At 39.3% G+C, this 24,952-nt stretch overlaps 2 protein-coding genes and 1 long non-coding RNA gene across 21 annotated transcripts in view; 1 reads left to right on the top strand and 2 right to left on the bottom strand.

Moving 5' to 3' along the window:
• Window positions 1-8,947, top strand: part of LOC117146115 (diacylglycerol kinase eta) — a 50,245-nt gene extending 41,298 nt beyond the window's left edge. For 5 of the 6 annotated variants that reach the window (XM_033312110.1, XM_033312105.1, XM_033312106.1 and 2 more), the window contains one exon: window positions 6,530-8,947. In XM_033312110.1, the coding sequence (XP_033168001.1) occupies window positions 6,530-6,709 (180 nt within the window). In that variant the 3' untranslated portion in view covers window positions 6,710-8,947. Of the gene's footprint in view, window positions 1-6,517 lie in introns of all 6 variants that reach the window. The other variant, XM_033312109.1, reaches the window with a different exon arrangement.
• LOC117146116 lies at window positions 5,423-6,505 on the bottom strand. Its single transcript, XR_004459743.1, has 2 exons — window positions 6,025-6,505; window positions 5,423-5,968 (listed from the first exon to the last, which is right to left on the bottom strand). It is a non-coding gene; the product is annotated as an uncharacterized LOC117146116 (long non-coding RNA).
• A 74-nt stretch (window positions 8,948-9,021) lies between the features above and the next one.
• The window catches only part of LOC117142567 (AF4/FMR2 family member 4), a 31,433-nt gene continuing 15,502 nt past the window's right edge, over window positions 9,022-24,952 (bottom strand). For 4 of the 14 annotated variants that reach the window (XM_033306621.1, XM_033306620.1, XM_033306619.1 and 1 more), the window contains exons 5-16: window positions 23,756-23,872; window positions 21,466-21,793; window positions 19,146-19,206; window positions 18,592-18,874; window positions 18,285-18,403; window positions 17,973-18,151; window positions 17,735-17,908; window positions 16,377-16,514; window positions 14,585-15,187; window positions 12,697-12,918; window positions 12,419-12,532; window positions 9,022-11,928 (exon numbers count right to left, since the gene is read on the bottom strand). In XM_033306621.1, coding sequence (XP_033162512.1) covers window positions 11,654-11,928; window positions 12,419-12,532; window positions 12,697-12,918; window positions 14,585-15,187; window positions 16,377-16,514; window positions 17,735-17,908; window positions 17,973-18,151; window positions 18,285-18,403; window positions 18,592-18,874; window positions 19,146-19,206; window positions 21,466-21,793; window positions 23,756-23,872 — 2,613 coding nt within the window. In that variant the 3' untranslated portion in view covers window positions 9,022-11,653. Of the gene's footprint in view, window positions 11,929-12,299; window positions 12,533-12,696; window positions 12,919-14,584; window positions 15,188-16,376; window positions 16,515-17,734; window positions 17,909-17,972; window positions 18,152-18,284; window positions 18,404-18,591; window positions 18,875-19,145; window positions 19,207-21,465; window positions 21,794-23,755; window positions 23,873-24,952 lie in introns of those variants that run through there. The other 10 variants (XM_033306626.1, XM_033306627.1, XM_033306623.1 and 7 more) reach the window with 9 other exon arrangements.

The following is a 24,952-nucleotide window of genomic DNA, read 5'->3' on the forward strand; positions in this document are numbered from 1 at the left end:
CGACATTTAAAGAACCCTTACGGTGTTCAATCTCGAACTTGAATCTTTGCAAAGCTAATGCCCATCGCGCCAGTCGTGAATTTAGATCGTGATTGGACATTAGCCACTTGAGCGAAGCATGGTCGGTTATTATTTTAAAAGGGAGTCCTTCCACGTATGCTCTGAAGTTTTTGAGAGCTACTATTGCGGCCAAACACTCCTGCTCTGTGACGGTATAATTTCGTTGAGCTTTGTTCAGCTTCTTCGAAACGAAAGCGATAGGACGCTCGTCACCTTCTTCGGACACTTGTACTAGCACGGCACCCACGCCTGACTTGCTAGCGTCGCAATGTATGGCAAACGGCTTCGCAAAATCCGGACTACACAGGACTGGAGCTTTGCTAAGACACTCTTTGAGCTTGATGAACGCTTCAATTGCCTCCTTCGTTAGTACAAACTTCCGCTTCGTGGTCATCAAGTCAGTCAATGGTGCAGAAAGTGTCGCGAAGTTTGCCACGAATTTCCTGTACCATCCGCACAATCCCATGAAACTGCGCAAGCTTTTCAAACTTTTAGGCAATGGGAAATCGGTAATCGCGGCCACCTTTTCAGGGTCTGTGCGAATTCCACCGTCTCCGATAATGTGGCCCAAATAGCGTACTCGTCGCATACAAAAGTGACTTTTAGCGACGTTTAGCGTTAAGCCCGCGCGCTTTATCTGCAGGGCTAACTCCCTGAGTACATTCAAATGGCTCTCAAAACAAGAAGATACTACTAGTAGGTCGTCTAGATAGATAAAAACCTCGTTTCTCAAATGAGCCGGCACTACTTTGTCCATTAACCGTGACATAGTGCTCGTGGCGTTACACAACCCGAAAGGCATGACTCTAAACTGATATAACGGTCTACCCGGGACGGTAAAAGCTGTTTTGTCCCGAGACTTAGGATCCAAAGGGACCTGCCAATATGCATCCTTCAGATCTAGGCTCGATATGTACTCAGCTCTCGGCAAACGACTCAGTATCCCGTTTATTTGGGGTAACGGATATGCATCCTTCTCCGTAAAACTATTGACCTTTCGACAGTCAAGACAAATTCTGACTTTGCCTGGTTTAGTCACCATCACGATCGGTGAAGACCAAGCACTCTCAGACTCCTCTATCACCCCTAAGCGTAACATCCGGTCGATTTCCGCATACATTGCTTTTTCGACGGCGGGGGAGACAGGGAAATGCCGTTGCTTCACAGGCCTAGCGGTGCCCACATCGATCGAATGAGAGACCAAATTCGTCTTACCTAACCCTTCCTGGCTAAAGGAAGGAAAACAGTTGATTACATTGGCCAACTTGGCTTTGTCACCTTCACACAATTCGTGCTGGTCCACCACCGTTTGCTGGTTGGGCTCAGGCGACGATATTTCAGCTATTTTCAAGTTAGCAGGAAGGAGGTCATATAGTTTCCAAAAGTCAATTCCCAAATAGAGATCCTGTTTTAACGATGGCACGACATACAACTTCAAAAGCTTTTTGATGTCACCGTATTCCACTTCTATCTTTAGCAGTCCTACTATCCGTTGAGAATTCCCGTCGGCTGTCGCAGCTTCTCCTATCAACGACTTAAACTTCTTGTCTTCCATCGCAGCTCGCACTAACCCTCCTCCAATACAACTAATCGATGCGCCTGAATCCAACAATCCGTAGACTAGGCGATTCAATAAGCGAATCGGTAAGAACGGTCGAGGGTCTCGAGGTCCTGTCGGAATAGATCTGATGTAATCCAAACTGGCTTTACATTTTTTGACATTCTTCCAGAACAATTTCAAGCGTCGAGCACTGCGAGGTTTTCGTTTAAGAATTGCTGGAGTTTTTCTGGAATCCGAAATACAGACGTTTCGTAATTCCGAAATCTTGATGTGAAGCAGTCTAATAGCCGGTTTAATTGGTACGTCAGGGAGGAGTAGAGACACACTTTTATTGGTGTTCTCTACTGATCGGTCATTGTCGACTGATTCCTTGCGGCATTCGAAGTCTGCGGTTTGACTGGCAACTTCGACATGCCGACCTTGAAGTTTTTTGAGCATTTTCTGCAACTTGGTTTGTATGTGTTTGCAGCACCACACCCGTAACAAAACACTCGTCTTTCGGCTATGCATTCTTGGTATCGGTGACCTTCGACTCGGCAATTCCAACACACTAGGGAAAAAGCTTCGATTTCGTTCTCAGCTCCGTATGTTGACTTCACCTCATCTTCACTCTCCTGACAGACCTCGGAAATCTCACGTTTAAACGGGGTATCTTTTGCGTAGCTACTACATCTTCTGACGTCAGCCAGGAATGCCTCCCTTCGCTTACAAATCTCTCTTAACTCCGACACCGTTCGGACATCTAAGTTTAGAATTTCGTGGCGGATCTCTGGACGAAGGTTATTTCTCAGCACGCGGACAAGTTTGTTGGCTGTCCAAGGCTGTCCTAGCTGGTCGACTAACTCGGATACCGTGTCGTAGAAACTATCAAACGATTCATTTGGTTTTTGTTTGGTATTCCGGATCAGTTCTTCTATGTCCCCGTCGTCGCGACTCTGTCGAAATTGCAGGCGTAGGGCTGTGCAAAATCTCTCCCACAGAATTTCACCGTTGGCTTTATGATAGCGCCAAAAGAAGTCGTTCGCCTTGCCTTCAAACAATACACTTATGTTTCTGCATAACAGGTTGAAATTTCCGTTCAACGTCTGCCTTGTAAGCGCTTCGACTCTGTATATAAAGTTGTCCACTGACACTCCTACACCAGAATATTTTATTTTCCAACCATTTAATATGTGGACGACTTTATCTGGCCGATCAAACAAATCGGAAGAAGCGCTTCGCGGAGAAGGAACTGGGTTTGGCGATGCTGTATACTGCCTCTCATATTCGTTTGGGTGATCAGCGGACATTTCACTGGCTGTAACGACTACAGCTGGACTCGGAGTGGGCATTATTCGCTGCATGCTTGAGGTGATAGCGTTCTGTACTAAATCAGCCATCTTCTCTGACAACGTTGCTAGAAGCCTCCGCTCCATGGCTAACAAAGCTGCATTAGCACTTACAGCGCTTGAACTAGCTTCATTTGCGTTAGCACCGCTGGCTGATGTCGAAGGACCCCCGTCTACTGTTGCGGCTGGAAGATTTTTCGTTTTACTGCGAGTTTCTCTCCCTACCCTTTCGGACGCTTCGGCTGGAGGCCTACAGGTTAGTTTGCACCTCGGACAGATCTCACTTTTTTTAAAATGATTGCCAATGCACTCCCTGTGAAATTCATGGTGACAGGTTGTCACATACAAATCTTGTGTGCTGATCTCGGCTGCACATAATTTACAAACAGGGTTTGAGACACTAGGAGATTTCCTAGTTGGTGATCGGTCTAACCCCATCATACTTGCTAAAAATTACCGGTTCAAAATGGCGAGCAAAAAAGAAAATAAACTTATACGTAAAAATATCAGCGATAAGGTGCGAAAAAGATAATAAAACTGAACTCTTAGCTTGATGTTCTCCTTTCGTAGGGCTGTCTATTATTTTGGCTCAAAATTCTCACGAAGGCGTAGACGGAGTTTCATTAAAATAAGATATTCCATGTTAGACTAAATTTCAACACCACCAGTAGGTGTATCAGTTAAGTCTCGGATCGTGCCTTTTCCTTGGCACGAATATTCCAACCTATAAGAAACTCTATCTTATTTAAACGAATAGTAAATAGAGGAAAATCGTCAACTATATGAGGATCTTGCATTTCTCTTGAGTAACGCAAAGATTTTCCGTCATGTTGCGTTAATGATTTTTTTTTTTTTTTTTTTGTAGAATAGCGTTTAGTTAGCTCAAGGAAGTAGATAAAACCGGGACAGAAACCTAACCGAAGTTACTGTTACTCTGTTTTCCTCAGCAAAATCCACATTTCCCTTTGCTACACTTAGGAAAATTTTTGGGATCAGTCTTAGTTATGGCCAGTCAGCAATATTAGTATTGACTTGACGTGTACTCCACAACCAATTCTAAACACAAAAATTTTTGGAAGTGAGACAGAAAATTTAAAGAAAGGATTGAAAATATTAATTCGCGAGTCTTAATGAATTTAAAAAAAAAAAACTCACTAAGGCCCCACGTTGGGCGCCACTTTATCTTATTCATTATTATGATTAACTAAACTGTAACGTGTAACGAATTAAAATGATGAAAGACTGGAGTACCTATACTTGCGGGCGCACGCTTTAGAGGCCGGCTCTAGCTCATGGCAATGGGTGTGGTGATCTTGCTTGTACAGATCTCTTTTCGTTACAGACAACAATTAATAAGATCAAGAAATTGAGCGTGCTTGCAACAACAACAAAATGAAGGAGCTAGAATGCAAAAATCGGAGGAAGGAAATTAATACTTTCGGAAGCGGACAGTTCTAGAATGGGAGAAAAGTTTGAGAATTTTTCGCCGGCGAAGCACAGGTGGAATCGTGTTCGCGCATTGCCCTACCCTACCTTAGACCACTTTCCTTAAGAGCATAGCTCTAGTGGTCCCTTCAGTGCCCTACGTCAGGAGAAACATCAGCCGAGTCAGTATTTAGGTTTTCTTAGAAATTCATATTTTCAAAATCAATCAAGGCTTAATAATTAATAACAATATTTATATTTAAAAATAAGTACATACTAAAGAACCAAGTAAATATACAAATAATATACGGGCTAGTGTAACTCAAAAGATCTAAAGCAAGGTTTATTCACGCAGTTGCGAGATCAGAAAAGGTAGTTCAATTCGATGTTCGAGATCATCACAATTAAAGGTTAAAAATACTAGGGCTAAATATATATATTTTCCATTTTTCATTTAAATCTTTAATAATTTCCGTTCTCTCTATAATCTCTTTCTTAATTTTAATTTTTAATTTTAATTTAATTTATTTTAATTTTATTTATTATTTTTTTTGAGTTTTTATTATACCGAATCTTTAACGAGAAAGAAAGTTAATTCTGTTTGAGAGAGAGCCACTAATAAATTCGGTTAAATTTTCTTTTCTCTTTATATTTCAATTGGCTGCTCTCGCCACTCCATTATCATATATATATTTTTTTAATTGCAGTGTGAATACAACATAAGATGACCTCTAGCAAAATTTATTCGGTTTACAACCGAACATTTCCAATAAGAATAAAATTTTATCAATGAGACTCACTCAACTTTTCACTCCTCGGCGAAAGATCGATCTCCCGGCGCAAATGAGCTGAAACGAAAAGGTGGCTTTTTCCACAAACACTATAAAGAGGCATAATTTTTGGATAACACGACTGCATGAAAAAAATTTTAAAGATCCCCACTTGAATATTTAAATGAGTAATTTCCGAAAAGGAACTCCAAAGAAAATTTAATTAGCTTAGGTTAGATCACTTACTATTTAAAACTTTAATCACTAATAAGAATTCATTTTTTTTTAAATTCAAGAAAAATTATTAAACGGTATGACCGAGTTTCCTACTCGTGAACCTATTCTTATGGCTTAACGTTAAACCTAAACTACATAGGAATAATTTTAATTTCTGCCACTCTATGTCCAAGGTGGCGATCAGGTGGAATTAATACTCTTTAGTAAGGTTAGGTCTGGCTTTCGGCATATCTCAGCGTACACTTAGAAATTTTGTTCGATTCAACTGGAATTTAATTTAATTTCGACATTCTAGACTGCCGATCAAGCCTAAAGAAAATTCTATTCACTCTAACCTCACTCTAAGCTCTACTTAGGCTGCATTTTTATTTGTTTAAAGATCCCTCCTGGTGGCCCCGATTTAGGGCGGTCGCTGTCCGGCTGCTGCGGCTGGTCCTTTGCTCCGGCTCGCTGGAAAGGCGCTCCACTACTCGGCCTGGCGCAGTTGCCGTCTCTCCTTCTGCCCGCCGGTAGCGGATCCGTAAAATCGTAGGACCCGGGCGAAAGTATAAGACGTCCAGCGAAAACCCACCGGGCTTCAATTTCGGCTGCGATTATATTCCGTGTCAAACTACCGTCCGTCAATATTTTGAGGTTGACTAACCTGCAGTTTGTCCCAGTCGAAGCTAGGATTTGGCGGCAAAGCGGCGGTGAGAGGGCCGTGACAAACGCCGATCTCTACGGCTTAATATCGCCGGGAAAACACACGCCGGACTTATTCCGCGCACCACTATAAGCGAAGGAACGCCGTATTCTCGATATTTCGCACGACAAAAAATTCCGTATGACCGCAAGTTAAAATTTTCGACGCACTTTTACAACTTGACGCGTTGACTGTTCAGATCGAAAAGAAGGCGAACCGGAAACATTAGTCGAGGCGTAGGCCATCGGCGGAAATCACGATCAGCTGAACAACACTTTTTCTTCGATAACCGAATAATACCAAACTTATCGGGTGCAGCTAATAAGGGTTGCATCCAGTCTAGTACATTCTAGCTACTTCGTGCTACATCTAGTATGACCTCACATTAGTGTGTCACAGCTGACCGCCCTATCGATTATTTATCGAGATTTTTTTTTTTCACCCACTGCTTCAGTCGCCTCTACAGGTGGTCACCTGGTTGGAAACGATGCAGCTGTCGGAGTACGTGGACAGCTTCCTGAAGAACGACATTCGCGGCAAGGAACTGCTTACCCTGGGCAGGCGTGACCTCAAGGATCTTGGCGTGGTTAAGGTCGGACACGTCAAGCGTATACTGCAGGCAATAAAGGATCTCAGCGAGAACTAAGCTTCCGTTGGGACTACTTAACGGCTAGTACAAACAAACCAGTCTTCGAATCGCGCTCTTAGAGGTGAAGGGGTAGAAAATTAAGTTGTACGCGATCACAGGAAAAGTTATGTTATTATGGGACAAAATGCATACAACAATCACTAATTTATAGGCTAGCTTAGCTAACATGCCGAATGATAGGGAAATGCACTCAGCGAACTTGCAAGTAAAATCATTCGGTAAAACGACGATAATTCTATCGATACTCTTTACATATTTAGGCTTAGCTGACTTTCTCTCGAACAAATTATCTCGATATACCACTTTTGATTGGCATAGATATGTAATTTTTTTAAGGCTACCAGCCACTTTAAATCGAGACAAAACGAAAAGCACCTAAAATTGATTTTTGTTTTTCAAATACGTATGTCAAATTTAAGAAAACACTAGCAGTTAAAACGAATTTAAACGTAGTGGCACATACGAGAACAAAAACGGTAACTGCAGTTAGATTTTAAGTGTTTAACCTTCAACTTACGCTTATATTACCAATTTTGAGAACCCGTTTGAGATCTATTCAAAACTGCAAGTAACTGAAACATGAAATCGATTCTAAATTTAAAAGCAATTTATATTTTACAAAAATGAAACAATAAACGTGCAGACCCAAACCAATCTAAAGGTTATAGAAATAATACTTATACATATACATATAACTACAAAGAGATATTCGAAACTATATTTAAATGTTTCCCCCATTATTGTTAAATCGAAATGATGCTAACATTATGTTAATGCAAATACGAGTCCAACTCTCGTTATTGCAGCAAAGAAAAGTCTGTTAAACGTGTCATTTTTGTGGTAACCAAAAGCAACTCTAACTTGTTTATTTAAATGAATTTAGTTGTTAAGTCCGCGACGATTTTCAAGATAAGTTTAGGTTAGATCCTTGGGGTCCTAGTGCCGGGTGCTGGGTCCCAACAAATTTATTTGGTACTATATACAAGCATATGGTAAATCTTAGCTAGCATTGGAACACGGAATTATGGTGTTCGGAACCTTTTTGGTACTCCTTTTAATTGTTTACATTTAAGAGAATCCGCGTGAAACCCAACCACTTTTATCAAAACGTTAAAGTGTTAGGAACGAAATTGTGCTAAATTTTTTATACATGTCAACTTTCGATTTGATCAATTAAGTTACCCTCTATCTCCCTGTCTAAATATGAACATATAAATATGTATAGCTGCATATGAGTAGGTTTAGCAGTCCAATGATTTGAAATGACCCATCTTCAAATGTTTGCTCAAGTTGCCTCCAGTTGAGTGAGTTTTTGAAATGGCACAGCAGTAGCTGAGTTTAATCTGAAACAAATCACTTGAGCCACGTCTATAAATTATATTTTTTGATATATAAGTATAATGAGCCCAGACCAACTCGATTGATTTGTTGTGATCCTATCACGAACTAACTTGTTTCCAAACAGCACCAGTAGCAATCCTATGATTTCTAAGTATTTTGACACATATTTGATGAGCTATGTACGCTTATGTATACTAGATATAATATACAAAGTAAGGAAAACGATAATTGGAAAACTTTTGCATAATAAAAATCGATAAATACAAAGTTAAAATTTGAAGACACATTTTTTCGAAAATTTTTCGACACATGTATTTTTGAGCAAACTTTAAAGAAATTAAAAGCAAAATTTAAAAAAAAACTCATAACTTATGTAACAAAAGTTAAACCGTGATCGGCAACTCTCATTCTCACGCAAATGGTTTATTTTCTTCGGTTTCTAGATCATCTCTAATCATTACCCCACATTAAATTTATGTTATTATTTCAAAAAACTGTGATAACAGCTTTCTATATTCCTGTAATAAACAACTACAAAGATCAGCAAAATAATATTGAACGCGATTCGTGAAGTGCAATGATAAATCAACTGTATAGTCTAATAAATAGTTCGTCTACAATCAGAAGATAGGTAATGCCTATGAAAACCATTTACCAGCAATAAATGTTTTACAATGTATCTTAATTATGTGTATTCAACTACCTTCTTCCCAAATCCTAGAAATAAAAACAAATGTAAAAAACTGTCTGTGCGCAATATCCAGATGAAACCAAAAAATCGATAATACCGTTAAGTGAAAGCAAACCATGAAGCAAACAATATTTCCTATTAAATATAATACATCAATTATAATAGAAGACATTTTCTTGAAGAAAAACCTTATAACAGCAATAAAAACAAAACAAAAACAATGCCACTGAGTTTTATTTTAATTGAGGGAGGTAATTAAAACATCGATTTTAAAACGTTTATATGCATTTTTCATTTATTCGATTCATTTAATGTTATAATCATTTTACCATCACTTGTTTTTCGGATTCTATTTTATTATTTCCATTACTCCTCTATCATATGATTCGGCCACTTTTCTCAAGTATAATTATAATTATCATATCGTGTTATTAGCATCTCTATGAAGGCTATTTGGTGTGCCTTTTTTATGACAATTCAGAAAAAATTATCAATTGGGTTGTATAGTTACTGGTATTATTGCATTTCATATGAGGCTTTTTTAATTCATTAAAACTTTAGGCGCATTTGGGCGTGAAAGTCAATTTTTAAAATTTATATAATTGTTTGGTGACGTTTAATATTTTGCTTCGTGAAGGAACCGAAAATTGAAAGTATTTATTGGTTTGACTTTCGTATAAGTGTTTATAAAAATCGATTTTCTTTTTCACTGCTGTCGAAGGAAAACCGTTTAGTGCGCCTATTTTGGAATCATTTTGAGGGTATACTTTGTTTAGGTTTTGGTTTTCTGTTGTCTCGTTAATCATTTTATATCCTTTTGTAAACAAGCTAGAATTAATATCAAGTTCGTTCTTAAGTAGATTCGTATTAAAGTTGCCTAAAATTTGTTAAGTACGATATTTAAAACTAAATGAGTTCAAGAGTCTACCATTCAGTTGGGTTACCGTTTTCCTTTAATTGCAACTGGAAATATAGTTCTGTTTGTGTATGTGAGTGTGCATTTCCTGTTTCTTTCATTGAAATTTTCCTTCTGTTAGGGTTTTTGAGATTGCCAGAGTTTAGTTAGTTTAGCTTCTTATTTATTTCTAACTAATGCCATTGATTGAATCGAACCGGTGACCATTTTAAAGACTGAGCGTAATAAACATTTTGCATTTTAGGGGCTCTTGACAATATGCATTGTTACTATTCGGTAACTATAAGATTCAGTGATCAACTTATCGATTTCAACTAACAAACGGGTCCATTCATGAAAAACATATAAAAATACTCAACTGTTTAATAAATACCATTAAAGTGGCGTTATTTTCCTTCATTTTTTTTTTTTTGTTGGTTTATTTGAGTTTTATATTAAAATATATATAGGCAAGCAACAAGTAAGCTCAATACTGAAGTTAATCACATAACTTATGGGTAATGGAATTTAACTTCAGCTTACACGATTTTGTATTTTCCGTTTATTTCTAAGAAAGGTTTAAATTCAAGTACTTCTCCTACGCAAAAGAAAAGTTCTGCTAAACTGAGTTTGAATCGGTATTTGGTTTGTACTGAAAAACTGTCTACACTGAGAGAGATTCGAGAAACAAGGCCCAACAAAATGCTTGTCAAAATAACATCAACTTTCTGAAAGCTATTGCCCCTCGGGAAGCATTTGTCTTTATTATTTAGCGCTAATTTTACTCAAAACATGATTAAATCGATAAGGTCTTTCCATTTTGTTTGATCATTTTGTTTCCATTTTTGTTTGTCGACTATTTTCACATTCACATAATAGTTATATAAGAATCGTAGGCATGTCTGAAACTAGTTTCACAGCTTTTCAAAGCATAATCTCATTGTTTCGCATTTTTTGTGTAGTATTAGTATGTTTTGCTGGTGTTTTCTGTTGGGTGTTGCTATGTTTTAACCATCTCTTGCCTTAAGTTTTTATTAGCCAAAGTGTGTCTTAAATTATTCTTAACATCATGTTCTCGTTTTTTGGTTTTTCCCTTTGTAGTTCATGTGCAAAATCTATTTTCAACGTTCGGTATCTGACGGATCAGCAGTTTAGCTTAGATCACCTTATGCATTACCCAAATATACGGTTGCTCATCTAATGAAAGCTACAAAAATGTGAGTATATCTCTTGTCGAATGGACTCACTTTTTGGACGGGTCATTGCGGTGATGTTTGTCCCATTTGAATATTTTGTATGATTGGATGATATCGAAATATTGCAAAGTTCTCTGGGTGAATTTCAAAGTATACAACATTGGTTTGAGTTCGGTTTCGTATTCGGATTGGGTTCAGGCAGTGAAAGTGTCTTACATAAATAAATCTTTGTGTTATGCTCGTGTCGTTAGATGACATTTGGCCTGATTAGATTTGCTTGCAGCAGTTTAACTAGGAAATCAAAAGCGAATTTAGCTTTAAAGTCAAGCCAAGTCGATGCGGGACTTTCATAATGTTCCGATATCACTGCGACACATTCATCCACAATTACAATAGATTAATTAAAATTATTAAATAGTATTTTTTCTATAAATCATAATTCATTTTTAGATGTTCAATACAACTTTTTGACTTAACAGGGTCTTCATTGAAACTAACAGAACAATATGTTATTAATCTTTAGTTGAAAATTAAATTAAAAATATACAAAAAATAGTAGAGGTTAAGAAAAACTCCCAATTGATACATAATAAATAGGGATTTATGGAAACATACAGTATAAATCAATGTGTATGATGAGCTGTGCCGCAATGTCATCAGGCTGTTAGATAGGGTAACTGGTGTACATGATTAGGTATTGCATAACGTCTATTACGTATTATAATTGCTTGCTTTCAGGGACCAATTAACTGCCCTGGGGAATACATTTTGCACTTGAAAAGCACTGAGTGCCTGATCTAGGATCCAAGATCTCGGATCTAGACGCTCTCCTCCTTGCTGGCGCTGCTGCTGCCCCAGAATCGATCGAATCGGTCGCGAGCCTTCTCCAGGACCTCGGCGGCAGTTGTCCGGGCGGTGGAGGCAGTGCCCGTCGACGAGGAGGACGACATCGCAGGATCCGGCTGCTGAGGCGGCTCATCCTGGGCGACAGTGCAGCGCACCGCGCCGCCCGGCTGGCCGGTGGGCGTGGCATGGGGCGTCAGCGTTTTGCCGTAGATCGCGGCACTGGTGGTCGGACTGCAGGACTTCCAGGCTGGCGGGATGGCAGTGGTCGAAAGGGTGGGGGGAGGGGGAGATAGTTTTGGAAATAGTGTTCGTTATGTTACGCAAGGATCTACGGTTTCGGGTACGCTATGTGATTGCATTGGCTTGCACAATTGCTTTTGGCTTGATACAGAAAGAGGGGAACTTTGCTTTATATTTACGCTTATCGAGATTGGCTTAATTTGCTGGTGTGGTTTTGGTTTTCGTTTTGGGTTTTTGGATTTGGAGTTGGAGAAGTTGGAGTTTGGCTAACGATGATTCGATTTTTGGATTTTTGATGATGTTTGTGAGTAGCGATACATACATATACATATACAGATACATATATTTAAATACGAGTTAATATATAAATATTTGTAAAAGCGATTTGACTTTTTTGGTTTTTCTGGATTGGTTTTGTTTGTCGACTTCGTTTGGTTTTGCTGATGCTTTTGGTATGGAAGTTTTGCGTTTTTATTGAAGCGTGCTTAATGGCTTACCGTCCATCTTAGCCTGTTCGGTTAGTTGTGGCGGAGCCGATTGTGGTGGCGGTGGGGGCTTCTCCACCGGTGTCGACGCTTTAATCTCGCTCTGAGGTCGGCTGTAGTTCTCCCCTACGGAAATGAAAAGAGTTAAATTAGCTGCAACACATATTTGTCAAGGCAATGATGCACTTTGTAGGCAGAAATTAGAGTCAGACTCATATTAGTATCTTACAGATAGATGTGCTCCAATCTTCTGCTCCACAGAGTGGTCAACCACCTTGTGTCTACTTTACCATCTTTGACATTCTGCGTCACCGTGAAGGTTTTGCCAGTGTCCAGGGGCACCGTCCAGTTGACTGGATCGGGAGAGCGCATTATGATCTGCTCCGGGGACTTGACCCGGGTCGGTTCTGGTGGCGACTTCACCAGGGGCTCCTCGGGCACCTCCGGCACCGGAGGCTGGGGACTGCAGCTGGAAATGGAAATGGCAGTCTCACGACCATCCTCGCCTTCGTCTGTTGGTTGGGAAAACATTCAAAAATACATATAAATGGTAGTTCTGCTCAGTTTGGGGGGGTTATGCGTTAATGGAATTAACTTAATTATAAGCGCATTTTATGTTTCTGTTAGTTCATTATGCTGCCGCAGCTGTTGATCTTCATATATATTTTTTGGATAACTCCTTTGTTCGTTAAGCAAATTTTGTGTTTGAGTTTTACTGGTTAGTATTTGAAACATAAAATCCAAATAAATATTTCTAACTTAGTTAGGTAACCGAAAACTGAAGGAAACTGAAGTCAACGGAAGAATATTAAGCCAGAAGCTTAAAAGGCAACATATTGTTAGTAGAACCAAAGGAATATTTTTATTTCTTATTTTTTGTTTTATTTAATAAAGCGCACAACATGAGAAACAGCATGCCACAAATACACAAACAGACACGCAACACGAAAATCCGAAGAGGAGTAATAAAACTAATATATGTTTTATGTTTCAAAAAATTGGTATAGCTGTACAAATCCTGATGTGGCACATTGCTGGATATGTTTTATTGGTGTTTCTTTTTTTTTTGGGGCAGGCAACAACGAAGTCGTCGACGACAGCTTAGAAAAGATTAGTAAGTTGATCCCTGGCACTTTGAGTTCGCTTAGATATTATCAAACACTAATCATGTATTTTAAGAGTTGGTAATATTAAAATTAAAGTAGTAGATATAAAAGTACATGTTCCTACGTTGATTTGAAAGTGCACTGAAGTTAGTAGAAACGATTTACTATCTTCTGTTTAACTAACCCGAACCCCTATTTCGAACATCAAAATACTAACTAACACTTCTATCTTATTGTTGTTAGTGTATGTGCTTAGGTGTCTTTTTGTAGATTATGTTGTTTAAAAAAAATTAGTTTCACATATAATCTAAAATGAGAGAGGATAGAAATGCTACAAACTTTACATATGTACACAAACAAACAAAGATATATTTAAAATTCTGAGGTGTGATTTAACAACGAAAATCTACAAATCATGAGACGCACATTCAAGGGCATTTAATTTAAATTGCTTATACAGATACATTTATATAGACGCACGGCTGATAAACAACAATTACATACACTGACTACAACAACAACTAACATTTAATAACATTTAATAAGGCATTTTGCTCTTTGGGTGTAGCCACAATTTGCAGCAATTAAGAATTTGGAATTTGGTTTGATTTTCATACTTTTTCGGTGACTTTTATATTCATTTTTGAAACGGGCTGCCAGTGGAATAACTATAATCAAACTACAATTTTGTACAATTTCTACGACCAATCTATCAATACAGATACACAATTCCACATGGCTTGGCCCAAACAAAAACACGCACACACGTCTATCTAATCGATGAGGCCAATTGGTAAATCATAAGCTTAATCACTTTTCACTAATTGTGGACGAACAGTTTTGACCAAGGTGTAAAATGCTCAATTATTAATAGCGTCACAGGAGATTGTATTTTTTTTTAAGTTTAGGGCTTTACAAAAGTTGCAACACAAACATTTCGCGCATCAGATGTCATTTTACAGCATTTTCCGTGTTTTTTACTGTTTAAATGGGCTTTAATTTTGGTTTAGCTTGGGTTTATTGAAGAGTTTGGTTTTTGATTTGTTCAAGTTTTCGGTGAAACTTTACTCACTTTCAGCCAATTTTCTATCCTGACCTGGTACCGTGAGCCGTTTGATGTTGATGGTGGCAGGCCGGGTTGGGTTTTGGGGAGATGCCGATGTTGCTGCTGCTGCTGCTGTTGCTGCTGCTGCTGCAACATCGAGTTGCTGCTGCTGTTTTTGCTGCTGCTTTTGCTGTTGCGGTTGCTGTTGTTGTTGTTGCTTTTGTTGCTGTTGCTGCTGTAGTTGTTGTTGCTTTTGCTTATTCTGCAGATGCTTGACACTATTTGCTTGACTACCGCTACCAGCACCAACATGACTACCACTGCCAATGCAACTACTATTCGATCTATCTTTGTCTTTCTTACGCATTTGCTGTTGCTGTTGCTGCTGTTGTTGCTGTTGGGCGGATGTGGCCGGTGGCTTTGAAATTCTGCCGCTGATGCTACCGCTCTTGGCATGTGATGATTGTGATTGATTAGCATGAGCCTGATTAGCGTTTAATGCTGATTTGGCTGCGGATGCTGCTGCGGCTGCTGCTGCTGCAGTGGCTGGCGGCGCTGAGGCTACTCTACCGTTGGGCGGTGGCAAGGAACTACTTTTAATGCGGGATTGGAATGTTGTGGATAGGGTGGCTATAAGAACGTAAACGGTTTTCGGTTTTCGGTTTTGTTTGTTTTACGATGATTTTTGTTGTTGTTTGTCATAGTTTTTTTTACATTTTTTTTTTGCCGAAAACAAAACGCAGGTGAAAAACAAATTATTACATGTATTTTCATTAAAAATGTTTTATTTGGTTGGTGACGAGTCGAGAATGCAATCAAAGCAAAAGCTTAAAATGTCCTAAAACAAAAGTTCGAACAAAACAAGGAGCTTCAAGAACCAAACGTAAAATGCTATTAGTGGCGTTCCAGTTTTCTTTCGGTTAGTTGTGTTAACAATTCAAATTCGTTAGTCTACTTATACCAAACTATTGGTATTTCGGTAATTCGATGCTATTGAAGGGAGAACACAATGTTGGCTTTATGACCCTAAATTTGGCAACAGGAGGATTTCAGTACATTAAACAGGTAGTTAGCTGGTTGCCCCTGTCCCACATAAATTATATTATAAATGTATGTTACAGATAATCGGGTTGGAAGCCAACAAAGTTACACTTATGGTTAGTAGGAGGTTAACGGAATAAAAATTAAAACTCGAACGGTTAGGCACAACACTGAACTGGATTGTTAGTATTACTTTTACTTACTTACAGATAAGTTTAGTTGGTTTATTGTTTTAGTTGGTTTGTTAATTACTTAGTAAGTCTTGTTAGTAACGGAATCTCAACATGCTAAACTATAGATTGTTATGTATTTCGGAAGACCAATCAAACGCTGCATTACAGAGAGAACAGTGATCGAAACTAAAGTGTACGGATAAGGAATGAGAATAAATAACTAAAAGATTGAACTGCATGACCAGAGACCAAACTAACAAATACTGTAAACCCAAAATGAAAGTTGTTTCAACTATGAATTACTAGTTTCATTAGACACTCAACTAGATGGTCGATCGAAATACGTTTTGGGCTTGGAAGAACGTACAAACTGGAGGTGTGATAAGATAATCTAAACTAAACTAAACTAGGAACCAATCCGGCAAAAGAAACAAAGTTAAGGCAACATAAAATCGATAAATCGGAACGCAATCTAATTAACACATGACATATGCAAACTAGGACTAAACAAATAAATAAGGCAATGAACGCATCGCATCGTTCACGTCGAGTTCTGGGTATTCGGCGGGGGATTTTCTTTTGCCTCCTCCAAAATGGCTACTTACATGGGCGTGCCTTGCGTTCGCTTCCGCTTCCGGTTGTCGGCGTCTTTTTACGGCTGCTGGGCGCCTGACTCGCCGACCGGATCTGCCGCTTCGGTGACTCATTCTCAGCAACGCCCGGACCCGCCGATTGCGACCGGGCTGAGCACGCACATGGACACGGATACGGATGGAGGATGGTTCGGTTTTCGGTTTTCGAAATCGGTTTTTGTTTTGGCATTTCGTTTGATACGTTATTTTTTTGCGATTTTGTTGTATGGTTGGTTGGTGGTGGTGGCGGTTTGATTGATGACAAAAGTACGATTTGTATGTTTTAATTTAAATTCGCAATTGGCTAGAGAATATCTTATTCCAAATGTTGGGCGGTGTGAGAGAGCCTTTCTACTAGTGATATTTGTGTGGGTGTTTCAAGTGAATTATTGTACACGTTTTTATGGCAATGCGCTACGCTTTAAGCTTCTCATTTTCACAACGTTTCGATAAAGTTTTTTTTATAGATCTCTCCCGATTCTATACTAAGGTTAAGACTAAGTTGGCAAATTCCTGACAAAATTCGAATACTAATCAGACACCGTAAGTTACACTTTTTTATGTTGTTAAGATTATAGAAGTATCAATTTGTATATATAAATTAAAAGCGAAAAAGATGTCTTTAAAGCTTAGCTTAACGCAAAGTAGTATACAGCCATTGTCGAATTTACTTACATCCCAGCACACTAAAACATTCATGGCCCCAATACACAGAAATGATTTATATATACGAAATATGAATGAATGATTATATGGGATTATCCTAATCATTGGCCACCTCAATATATAAATGTAAGTAGTTGTGGTTTTAGGAGATTGACTCAAATGGTTCTCTACAAATCATAGCTCAAACGTAGAACATGAAAATCAACTTTCAACCGATTTCAGAACACAAACCCTCGATAAAAACTGGCAAATGTAAGTAACTAGAAACTACATTAGGATTGTGCACAAATCTCATATCCCAAGAAGTCTTCGGTGCACTTGACAAGGATGAAAAACGAGTCGACTCTTTCGACTGTCGGGGAAAATGCAAATCAAACGGTTGAAGCAGTTGAGCAAACTATGGCAAAACGAAAATCATAGGAAACCAAATCAAGGTATTGGTAACGGGGCGTATACTTATTGTTGGAGCGTGTACAATGTTTTGTTCTGTTCCCGAACTCGTAACTCTATTGGTAAGTGCATTTTGTGTACTTGTGTCATTGTTGCATAAGAGTAAATTTGCTATTCGGATATGGTTAACTTTGGAATTGAAATCGGATATGCGTATGCATTCTTTCTTTGTATCCTCTGCTCAAGGGTGGGGGTAAAAGCGGGGAACTACTCACTTTTAAGGACCTTCTTGGGGCTGCCCTTTTGAGGACTACCCTTCTGGGGCGATCCGTGCCTGGACAAGGCGGTCTTCTTGGGACTTCCTCGCTGAGACTCCGATTCCCGCTTGGTAATAGCCGGCATCAGCTTCTCGCGCGTTGGCGAGGGCAACAAAGCTCCCTCTTCCACATCTGAAAGACAGAACAATAGAAGAGTTAGCCTGAGCTAGTCCTTTCATTTATCTCAGGTACTCACCCGGACCTGTGGTGCGTTCAAGGTGATGGCGTATATTGCTAAAGCGTGCTGGCAGTGCTGAAATCTCATCCTTATTATCAATCAAAAAGGCTTGGCCAGGAACACGCGGCTTCTGGGCCTTCTGCAATGGCGTGGACTTCTTATTGTTCTCCTGTTCCTTCTCCTCCTTTGTAATGGGTCTAGCAGGATCGGAAAAAAACGTTCTTGATTAACATTTTTTTTTTAAGGTAAACACCAAATCGAGATGATTTTAAGTAAACCTCACTGGATGAAATACCCATTTTCGGGAGTTTTATTCCAAATTATATTTACCTATGAACAGAAGAGGCTAGAGAAAGTGCCGAAAGTGAGCTGCGCTTTGAAACCTGATCCCATAGATCCTTCTGTTTCTTATACAATTCCGGGTCAATTTCTATGCCCCAACCGCGACACTGGAATTGAAGAAGATCAACGGAGTTAGGGTAGTGTCCAATTTAATTAATATTCAACATATACATAAAACAGTATTTTATATAAAAATATAATAATTGTGGGATGACATCTATTGCTTAGTAATTTAAGTAGACAGGGAACACTGATTACTAAAGGACGATACAACAGATAGACAATTAGGACGTACCTTGTATTCGCCGGCCTTTTTGCGCAGCTCCACCATCTCCTTGAACCACAAATCCAAATTCGGTTTCGAGTGCGGCGGGGCGGAGCCGTTCATGACCACCACCTGGCCAGATTCGCCGGCCTGCTGCCGGTTGTCCACCTCGTCCTTGAGGGCCGCGGCGGCCACGGCGGCATCGGCGAAGCCAAAGTTCTCCTTTTTCGTGATGAAGTGGTTCAGGCGCTCTTGGTCGATGGCCTGCGAGAAGGGACGCGAGGTGATCTTGCGCTCCACAATGGTCACTTGTCTGCAAGAATCGGAAGAGTCGTTAGCAATGGGAAGTAATGCTGGCCTCTGAGAGATTCTGAGTTTCAAGTGGGAACTGCTGTGCTTCTCGATGGCTGCAGCATGCAACACTTGCAACATGCAGGTGCGGATGAATGTGGGTTCTGAAAGCTATTATTATATTTTGGATGATACTGCTCTTTCGGGTGGGCTAATGAAGGACATCACTGAATGAGAATGGCAGAAGCTATGAGCAAGTCGGTTTGAGGGCTAGGTTAATCAAATGTTCATACTTCTCGTGCGTTTTTCTATCATCCGTATCGCTAACCAAGGGCTCCAACTCATGTAGAGTAGCTGAAAGCACACAGACACGAAATTTAATGCGGCAATCCAAGTCGATCGATAGCTTTATACAGATTCTGGCTGATATCTGCCATCAGTGGGTACATTAAGATTAGTTAAGGAAAGTATAATTAATTGTAGAAAATGCAGTAGGAAACTAAAGGCCAAAAAGGTGGAAACAAAGGTTAGGTTTTCTTTTGCAAGGTGTCTCAGATACGCTAAACTTCAACTCAGGGTTAAGGAGAAGGTGATTTCTTATTATTGTACAGCAAATAAATGAGCCGGAAGCAGCGCTTAAGTGGGTGGTTTTGAAGTCGTGGTTGTGATTGGGTGGTTAGTTTGTGGTGGGTCAGAGAAATGCTAAATGTAAACTTCAAATGAAAATCAATTTGTGTTTTTGGCATTGAGTTCAGAACGGAAAATCTATAATGTTGAATGTTTGGTTGAAGCGTGTTTGGCATGGTTTCCTGGTAGTTTCTGGGGATATGTTTGAACAATTTCGGGTAACTTTTATTTGGAATATAGAACGAAATTCAAACCAATTGTTGTATTCTTTCTTATGCAAAATATGTGTTTACAATTCGAGTTGAATGCAGCGTTGGATAATTCATATTTTTTAGTTGTTAAATATTTTTTTTTTTTTATTTTTGTAAGCACTACGTCCAATTTTGTACACTATCGCTGGAAGCTCAAGGCGTCGCACAAGGGTTAAAGGCAAGACAAAGCATTTTGCTTAAAGCCACTAATTGCCACTGAGATGCAGATGCACTTAACGATTTAGCATATGAGTAGAGGGGTTAGGTTTCATTTTATTCTATTTGATTGCCGTTTGTTCACTTCCGTTTCCGTTTGCCTTACCTATGCGCTTTGCTTGAACTGTAAATTTTGTTAGTATTTGGAAAGTGGTAATCACACTTAGTGCCCACAGCCTAAACTAACCCACACTAAGCTTGCCAATTCGTCTAGCCGATGAATTGTTATACATGAGTAATATTGGTATATACGATTGATAGCGAGTTGATGCTGATGCCGTGTTGACTGATTGATTGATGGTTGTCTGGTTTGATGCATGACACTAAAGTAATTTCGATTGGTTGTCGTTTCACACATGCAATGAAACTAAGGCAACTTATGCAATAACTCCTACGCTTCGATCGAAATGAAAACGGAATATATCACACAACCTGCGGCCACAACATGCTCATACTACACTTGGCTATTTTCAATTCATCAATTCATCAGTTCGTCACGTAAAGTTGCATTGACACTGCGTGTTGGTGGGTTTCTGCATTTTGGATGAGAATGGGCACGACCCGGGAATAATCCCATCAATTTTCGATTGATCAACGCAATTTTACGCTCGGCAGTAAAGGTAATTGAATTGGTTTAGCACTAATAAAGATTAAATTTAGTTCAACACTTACGTCAGCTTTGGGCTAAAAAGATAGTCTTGATTGTGTTTAACCTTTTAGTGTCGGGTTTAGTTTTGTTTTTGGAAAGGAATTTAGCATAATTTCGTTCTATATGAGATAGATTTAAGACAGTAAAAGTTTGCTAACTGCTTGAAATAATACAACTTCAATTACAAAAGCATTTAACGAAACATTTGCTTGTACGTACGGAAAGAAAGGGAAAATCATACGAAAATGTTCAAGATAATTATTCTAGGAAGTATCTATCTTAGTTTTGAGCACTGTAGTATACATATTTATAGGTACGAGTACGATTATAAAGCGAAAGTTACGACGACGTGTACATAAAAACTTGATTTCGAATTCGATTGATTGCTTGGTGGCAAGTTTGCATTTTTAATATGGCGGCGGTGAGAGGAGAAAAATCGTTTAGACTACGTTCATTTACCAACACTATTCAACACTTTTCTATTGGGCTTTTCTTTTTTGGTTTTTTCTTTTTTTTTTTGCTCAATGCTGCTGCCACGGCACAAATTTTCATTTAAAAATCTTGAAAAATAAACAAATCGCAACGGTTACGGAGGTTAGTATATAACAAAATATTACGCAATCTGCCGTGAATTAGTTTGTTAGGTTGATTTAGTAACGAAACGTTTAATTAAAAATCAAATGTCAACTCATTTAGTACGCACGCGCTTTTGGATTGTTAAAAATTAGTTTTAGTATTACATATAGTAGTTGAAAGAAACTATGCGCTAGTAGGAAATGTTTCGTCTGTTTCACATATATAATTAATTGTTTTTTGTTTTTGTTTTAGTATGATAAATAAATGCTTAGCGACGACAATTTGTTGTCGCACCTTCTTTCTGATTTGTTGTTCGTTTTTTATGCACCGTCGGCAAGCCCGCACCGCCACCCATCATCGTGTGATGTGTGTGACCATTCTGGGCTTGGGTCAGACCCTGACTCTGGCTCTGATTCTGGTTTTGGGTGTGACTGTGACCTTGGCCGCCGGACCGAAGGGCGCCCAGCGATATGGACTTTCTCGGATAGTCGCCGGCAGCGGCCCTAGACGTCGCCTCGCCGCCGCCCTTTATGCGTCGGACGGTGGGCCAGACGAATTGCAGGCGGTACTCAGTGCTCAACTTATTGATGGTCTTTTTCAATAGCCCATTTGACTCACCCGCCTGCGAAAGAGAAGAGAAGAGCAGAATGACACAACGAAAAAGGGTTTTGGGGTTTACGTTTTTAGGGCAAAAAGAGAACGAGAAGGAGAACGAGAACGAGAATTGAGAAAAGAGAACGAGAAAAGAAAGCATTGCAGTGTCGCATTGAGTGTAAGGATAAGATTAATGTTTAATTTAATTAATTCAATTGGGATGGTTTTCATATTTTTCGGGAGTTATATGGGGACGATCAGAGCACAGTTAACATAGAGAAGAAGATACCGGTTAGTCATAGGCGGAGAAAGAGAGAACGAGAAAGAGAAGAAATACACACAATACAAGTATAAATTGAAAATTTTGAACATCTATTACTAATTGCGTTATATTGATAGGTTAACAGCCCCAAATATACTTAAAATACAGTTAAAGTGATTAATACTGGAGGAAGTATAAAAGGGTTCGAGCCGCAATGCTGCCATAATTAAAAAAATATTCGAAGGTACTACTGGTATTTTCATAAAAGATTAACTGTTTTATAGCAAGTAAAACCACTTAGGTATGCCCTAACTATTTTTTACCAAACTTAAATTAAAAAAAGGTTTTAATAAAATGACAAAAAACAGATAAAAGATATGTTAAAACATATATTACGAGTTTTAAGTTTTTTAAAATATATGCTACGGAACTTATGGACGAATAAAACTGCCCTCTCAACATATAAAAAATCAAATTGAATCTAACACATATTCAACTTCACATTTTTTTCACCCACACAGAGATAGTAAGAGGGAGATACAAACTAGCATAAAACCCTTGTAACATGCATTACAAAGTACAAACACAATGGCCACAATCAGAACGACAAAATATGTACTAAGTATTGAAAGTATCAGGATATTACAAGTGCTCGAATGGGCGAAAAAATCGATGTACAACTTATGCAAATGTTGAAGGGTTTTGCAGGTTAAAATTGTACGATACATTCAGGTCGAGTAGCCGCCTGACTAACTGACATTCTGTCTGACAACTCAATGCTGTCCTGGCTCACTCACTGCAAGTGCAGTGAGCAGACACATGCACTCATGCTCGTGTGAGTAAATGAAATTTTCCCATAGCCGCAAACGGCGCGACGAGCTACAAATGTTCAACAGCATGTTCTGCATGGGGAAAATTGCCAATAAAAGGACTGGAAAAGTTGCAGACAGTGCAGTCTGCCCGGAGGGGATTTCGGTGGCTGGCTGAGAGACAGCATCGCCGCTAATAGAAATTGTTGCTCGCCACCGAGTTCCGGTCCAATGGTCCAACGCGCGTTCTATCTCCGATCGGAAAACGGGACAGGTCCTATCTCCCTACAAGTTTTTCCCAGTTTATGTGGCGCGACGAGCATTCAATCGGACTGAAGTAGGCCTTCACTTTGCATTGACGTTAGCCCTAAAATTTATGAACAGGTCGCTTAAGCTGGTAAAATAAATTTTATTTTACTTCAATTCAGTGTAAGTTGGAAGTTAGTTTAATTTAAACCAGAGGTTCACTGAACTATCTTTTGTAAATAACATAAATAGATCATAGTTAGTGTGAACTTATTTTAGGAATACTTGGACGAAGAGTCAATTAAGTAGCAACTGATTTAAAAACGTAACGTCAAACTAAATAAGTTATATAATCTAATGTAATCTAAAACCCATAGCGCAGTCTTCACGGTAAGACTGACCATTACATTTATTCCGCTGATAGGGGGCTATTTCTGGACACAAATGTTCAACCCCAATGTGCTCATCCTGGCAGAAATGTTTCAAGTAATACATGCATGCTGGGGGGCTTGAACTTGCAAACAACACACGTACACACAGACACCCAGGCTCCCCGAATTTGAAGTGCACACACGAGTATTTGGCTTAATTGTTTTAGGCCATAGACAACTATTGAATTGGACACCCGAGTGCTCTGGCTGCGTGCAGTGCAATCCATCTGACAATTGTGTACCTGTTTTCTTGTGGTTCCGTCGATCTCCGTGGCAATGGGATACGCACGTCCATTGGGCACAACGGGTGGTCCCTCCGATTTGCTGCGGCGCGAAGGTGTGCCACCGCGCTCCTCCGACTGCAGAGAGACAGAGATGGCATTAAGGACATTAAAGATATACGGGCATTTCTGGTTAATTAGTTGCTCGTAAATAATACGCATACGCCCTGTTGACGTGCGTCATGAGGTAAAGTCAATTAATTATGCATTGTCAGGGTGCCCATGATAGTATGTCAAAAGCACACTCTCCCCGGCATTTCGACGCACAAACAAGTGTTTGGGTCAGTGGCGTACTAAGAATATTGCCGAGGGGTATTTTAACGACGGATTAACTTTCATTTACATTCATTTTATGCACTTTCGATTGATTAACATTTTGACTCTATTGTAACAACATTTAGGCACTCGAATGATTAGATAATTATTAATACAATTTAAGCATTTGTTTTTCAACATTTTAAAGCACAAGCAGACACATTTTGGAAAGCGAATTGAATGCCCAAGGGCACAAACTCTCTCAAACCCTTCCATCTGCGTACGCCACTGATTTTCGCACACGTATCCCAATGTCCTTGCAACATGTGCCACCGTGTGCCTCATTATTAATTAGTCTACCGTTGGAGAGGAGGGGCCCAAAATGAACTAGGAAAGGACGAAGCTCACATGGCGCTTTTCTGAACGGCTTTTGTGTATTTCCTGTGGCATTTGAGAGCGTCGACTTTTTCATGAGGGCCGCGGCTTAAACGCATTAACCCTAATGCCAAGCCTCCCGTAATGGCCACGGCTTCTGAAATCGCATATGAAAGTATACTTCCAATGAAAACTTTATACCCTTTAGGCCTAATTAAAACAAATAATTCACGCCATCTAGGTGTACAATTAAATGCTCAACTTTTGGCGCGGCTTAAAAGCAGGCAGTGCATGGCTAACTATTTCCTGGGTTCCTCGACGACTTACTAAATCATAGGGTATCTAAATAGGCAAGTTTTCTACTTTTTGGAAAACCTCAGCGCATTTCATTTTCCTCTCACGGTCCCCTTCAAATGTCAAAAGCGCATAAAGCTCGTGTGGCCATAAACTGAATATACTACAACTATAACATGTTGAAAGCTAGCTGGGATTTGCATATTTTAGCTCGTTCATGGAAACGTGGATATG

The sequence above is a fragment of the Drosophila mauritiana genome, chromosome 3R (genome assembly GCF_004382145.1).
Source record: "Drosophila mauritiana strain mau12 chromosome 3R, ASM438214v1, whole genome shotgun sequence".
In the NCBI taxonomy this organism is placed as follows: domain Eukaryota; kingdom Metazoa; phylum Arthropoda; class Insecta; order Diptera; family Drosophilidae; genus Drosophila; species Drosophila mauritiana.